This window comes from Trichechus manatus, unplaced genomic scaffold (genome assembly GCF_000243295.1).
Source record: "Trichechus manatus latirostris isolate Lorelei unplaced genomic scaffold, TriManLat1.0 scaffold00027, whole genome shotgun sequence".
NCBI classification, from domain to species: Eukaryota; Metazoa; Chordata; class Mammalia; order Sirenia; family Trichechidae; genus Trichechus; species Trichechus manatus.
This window is the reverse complement of record NW_004443963.1, coordinates 9,625,327-9,630,367: the sequence shown is the minus strand read 5'-3', so window position 1 is coordinate 9,630,367 and position 5,041 is coordinate 9,625,327. Positions and strand designations below refer to the sequence as shown.

At 44.1% G+C, this 5,041-nt stretch overlaps 1 protein-coding gene across 1 annotated transcript; it reads right to left on the bottom strand.

Annotated features, from left to right (window-relative positions):
* Positions 1 to 3,581: 3,581 nt before the first annotated feature.
* On the bottom strand, positions 3,582 to 4,046 carry ASCL4 (achaete-scute family bHLH transcription factor 4). Its single transcript, XM_004391337.2, has one exon. The coding sequence runs from the start codon at positions 4,044 to 4,046 to the stop codon at positions 3,582 to 3,584; it is 465 nt and encodes a 154-aa protein (XP_004391394.2).
* Between the last annotated feature and the right edge of the window lie 995 nt (positions 4,047 to 5,041).

The window sequence follows — 5,041 nt, the reverse complement described above, 5'->3', positions numbered from 1 at the left end:
TATGGAACAATACTAAACCCATACAGTCATACTCTTCTTAAAACCTACCTCTTCTAATTTTCATCAGAATCATCTGCAAATGGCAGACCCTGCTCCTTCTTCTTCAATGACTTAAGCAACTATCTCAGTTTAACTTGTTCACCTTCCAAATCCCTGCCCTCCCAGTTCTTGAATCTCCCCCATTCTAGGACTTCACTGTGCTCCATAGGTTTTCAATGGCTGATTTTTTCAGAAGTAGATCACCAGGCCTTTCTTCTGAAGTGCCTCTGGGTGCTAACCCACGCTAACATGATTGGCTGCTAACTGAAAGGTTGGAGGTTCGAGTCCACCCAGAGGCACCTCAGAAGAAAAGCCTGGCAATCTACCAACAAAATCAGCCACTGAAAACCCTATGGAGCACAGTTCTACTCTGTCACTCATGGGGTCACTATGAGTCAGAATCAACTCCATGGCAACTGGTGAGACCTCAGGCTAGAAACTCCACCTAGCTTTCCTATTACTTCATCCCAGCTCTCTTTCTCCATTCACTGCACAACTTCTTGAAAGGGCGGTCTTCAACCTTACCTCTATTTTCTCATCTCCAATTTATTCTTTAACCCACTGCCCCTTTTATGCTCTTATATATGTCTCGAGTGATCTTTTAATGGCCAAACCCAATGGCTTCCTCTCACACCTAAACTACCTGACACCTCTGATTCTCATAATGCTATCTAACACTCCATCCTTCTTATAAAACCATATCTTTGTTTAATCGCCAGGGCCTCATACTTGCCTGGTTCTTCTAACTTCTCAGGCTCCTGATTCTCAGCCCTCTTCAAAGATTTCTTCTCCTTCCACTTCTTCAGTGTAGGCCTACCCCATATTTCTTCCCTGTTTCTGATAATATTCTCCCTTGGAGATCTCTTCTACTCTTATTACTATCTATGTGTGTATGACTCTCAAATCGACATGTATCCCTGACTTCCCTCCTGACCTCTGCATTGCCAATAGCTTGTGGACAGGAATAGCGTTACCAGTATCTTAAACTTAGCATCTCCAAAACAAGACTTGTACCTATTAAATACGCTTCTCTTCCTGTGTTCTCAATTTCAGTTGATGGGAATCCACCAAAGCGCAAAACACTGCAGTTGTCTTTAACTTCTCCCTCTTCCTCATCCCCCATTCCCATCTGCTGAGTTGCCAATTCTACTTCCATGTTGTCTCCCAATCCATCCCTTCCTTTCGATTCCCACTGCCACTGCCTTAGTTAAAGCCCTCACTTCCTCTCAGTGAATTGCAAAATCCTATTGGTCTGTTCCATCCTGCCATCCAAGTGATCCTCAACCACAGCACTGTATGTTTCACCCTCCCCCCAAATTAAAAACAAATTATTTTTTCAATAGTTCTCTATTGCCTACAAAATAAAGTTAAAACTTTTCAGTCAGGCTTTTAATGCCTTCCAGGACCTGGTCCTACCCATCATTTCTAGTTGCCCTCTATTCTCTAAGTGAGGAAGTGGGGATGGAGAGACTTTATCTCACTTATTTGGACATGTTATCAGGAGGGACCGGTCCCTGCAGAAGGACATCATGCTTGGTAAAGTAGAGGGTCAGTGAAAAAGAGAAAGACCCTCAATGAGATGAATTGACACAGTGGCTGCAACAATGGGCTCAAAGATACCAGCAATTGTGAGGATGGCGCAGGATCAGGCAGTGTTTCATTCTGTTGTACATACGGTCTCTTTGAGTTGGAATCGAGTCAACAGCACCTAACAACAACGTTCTCCAAATGGAATCTTTTGTTGCTGCAAATGCTTAACACGCTTAGCTGCTAACAGAAACGTTTGAAGTTTGAGTCCACCCAAAGGCATTCCAAAAGAAAGGCCTAACAATCTACTTATGAAAAATCAGCCATTGAAAACCCTACTCTGACACACATGGGGTTGTCATGAGTTGATTCCAACTTGATAGCAACTGGTTTTGGAGTCAGAAAGACTCAAAATTGAATCTCAACTCAACTGATCTTAGCAATACTAACCTGGGAAAGGTATGTAATGTCTATGAACCTCACTTTTTAACCATAAAATATGTAACCAAAAAATGTGTTAATACCCTCACAGATTTATGAGAATCAAATAGGACAAAATGTTTTCTTAGAAAGCACACAACAACATTCTTGGCATGTAAAAGATGTTTACTATTAGATTCTCTCAGTTGTCACATCTGTAAAAGGGGCTAATAAATCTACCCCATGAGGCCAGTGTGAGGATTAAGCGAAATAATTTCTGGAAAGCATTCACCAATGTTAGTTCCCTCTCCTTGTCCATTTCCTTCTTTCCCCAGATATCAAAGTTGCCTTCATGGAAAGGGCAGCTCACACTAGAAAACAATTTTAGAGGAAATTTATCTTCATGTGTCAACAAGCAGTTGACTTATCTACTAAATTCATAATTGTTTCTCAGAAAAGTAATAATCAGAATCAAGTATTTTTTGAAAGACTGGAAACATAGCCTAAGTCCAATATAATTTCAATATACCTGGAAGCCCTCAAGGTGAAAAAAAAAAGTGTGAGAATGTACCAGCCTCAATTCTTACCCTACATCCTTCTTACCCGGTTCAATCATCAAAACGCACTTTTAAGTAGTTCTAATTTTTTTATGTCATGGTGTCACTTTAATTTAACCAAAGGTGGTCAGATGGAATGAGAATTACAAAGGAGAATGCCAAAAGGAAATTTTTTTTAAAAGCGGGAAAAAGTCACCAAAGAGAAAAATAAGTTTTCATACAAATCTAGGTTCTCTTCCAAAGAGAACATTAACACTAAGATATTTTATTATCTGCTAAATGGTATAAAGTTTCCAAGTGGTCACTTTTTGATAAAACAGTATGTATCAAATATACAGAGTCTTGTCTTTAGTACCACCATTCACATATTCAGCCAACGCCATGCACTGAAGTCTGGCACCAGGAGCTGGCAAATTGGTTCTCAAGGGCCACACCAAAGGATGGTGTCAATTAAATTCCTAATACAACTCCCAAAGAAAGGAATGCAGGGAAATATTCCTCTCATCTTAAGGGCTGTCATTTTGTAAGTTCTTCTTTGATTAAGGTTGGATGTATTTCCATATATATGTGTATAATTTAGCCACAACCACCGACTGTGAGAAATTCCAGTGGTGACTGCACTGAGTTTTCAGGATAATTATTTTTAGAATGAGGTTCTCCAAATCTATGAACACTCTGGCCCTTTCCCTTCCTTCCTCCACACACCCAAACTTTCACATTAAAGTGAACAAAAATTTGACCGGAACACACTGCATTTTAGAAGTACTGGACGAGAGTTTCCTTAATAAGCACCTTGAAGTTGCAGCCATGTAACCCATAAGAGGGGGAAAAAACCAAAATGTCAAAAGTACCTTTTTTCCCGGTGGCACTCATTTCTTTTTCCTAAAACGTAGGCCTGGAGAAGAAACTAGATTAAAAATGCAAACCACCTTCGTGGAGACCCTTAAACCCCAGCTGCAAACGCGTGCTGCGCGGACGCTCCTAGCTGGCCGTCCCATCCGGCTCGCTGCAGGGAGAGGGCGCCGAGGACGCCTTGGACTAGCCGTCGCTGTTGCAATCGGCCCTGCGCTCGGGACTGGCGCCGGCCGAGCCCTCCTGCCCCCGCGCGTGATGCTCCAGCAGCTCCTGGAGGTATTTGATGTAGCCAACGGCGGCTCGAAGCGTCTCCACCTTGCTCAAGCGCTTGTCCGCCAGCTCCCTGGGCAGGTGGTCTCGGAGGCGCGCGTACCCCTCGTTCACGCAGCGCACCCTCTGCCGCTCGCGCTCGTTGCGCTTGCAGAGGAAGGCGGGCTCGCAGGCGCCGTCCAGCGGCAGGGACAGATACTGCCGTCTCCGTGGGCAGCCCCCTTGCGCCCGGTCCCAGCAAGCGGCGTCCACGCAGAAGGGCACCCTGAAGGGGTCACTTAGGGGAAGTCGCGGCAGGGTCCCTGGTATGCCCATGGGCACAGTGCGGAGGTGGTAGGGCAAGGTGTTCAGCAGTCTAGCCGGTCTACGTTTCTCCATTATTCGCCGAAAAACAAACAAGTTACCGGAGCAACGAATCTCTCAGAAGATGGGCCTCAATAGCTTAAAAGCAGAGATAGATGCTGGTCGGTCCAGACTGTGTGCCACACCAGGTGTGTCTTCGGAGAAGATTCTAGATCTGGAAGCTAGGTTGCAGGACAGGCTTCAAGGAAACTTTGCGTGATTTCCCAAGTTCATTGTACTCCTCGATCTTTTTATAAAGATTCAGGCTGAAGTGGTAGGCAAAGAGTTAGGACTCCCTAATCCACACTTCAAACCCTGTCTTCCCCTCTGATCTTCTTATTTCAAAAGATAACAAAGGGGTTCCTCTGCTGGGTCCCCTAGCCTGGAAATGTGAGTCCACACCAAACACCAAATAATCTCCCAGAGCCACCAAAGCTTTTCAATTACTGTAATCCACCACTCTGGGTCTTCAAGAGATGAGTTTATTTGCAAAGCGGGTAGGAATGTTCAAGGTTTGAGAAGGGTTCCTCCCAGGAACCTAACGATCTCTCCTGGTAGTTGAGCAAACGTTGACCCGAGGCTTTCTCTTGAAAATCAAAACTTGACTGGAGCCTTTGTGGTTTCTGGCGTCCAGGTCTAAAGGAAAGAACTTTTCGACTGTTTGCAAAATTACGCTTGCCACCTGATGTTGCATTTCTGGTGAGATGGAGGGACTACCTCATCAAAGACAAGACTGCTCCCTTGTGGCTGTAATGTGTGTCAGGTCAAGGAGAACCCGAAGAAAGACGAGATTTTCTTCATTACCAAATCCTTTAAAAACCCAATTAATCACTTTTTAAGACAACGGAAAAAGTTTCAGCAACGCGTATGAGAATCCTCATCTTACTCACCAACTTACGATTAATGTGGGACACTCTAGGAATACGTACTGCTTTTTAAGAGCACATCGAAAGACTGAAAAGGAAAAACACTTTTAGCCAGAGTGATTTCTCACAGTGCTTACTGTACACACAGCTTAAACCCTGCTTCCT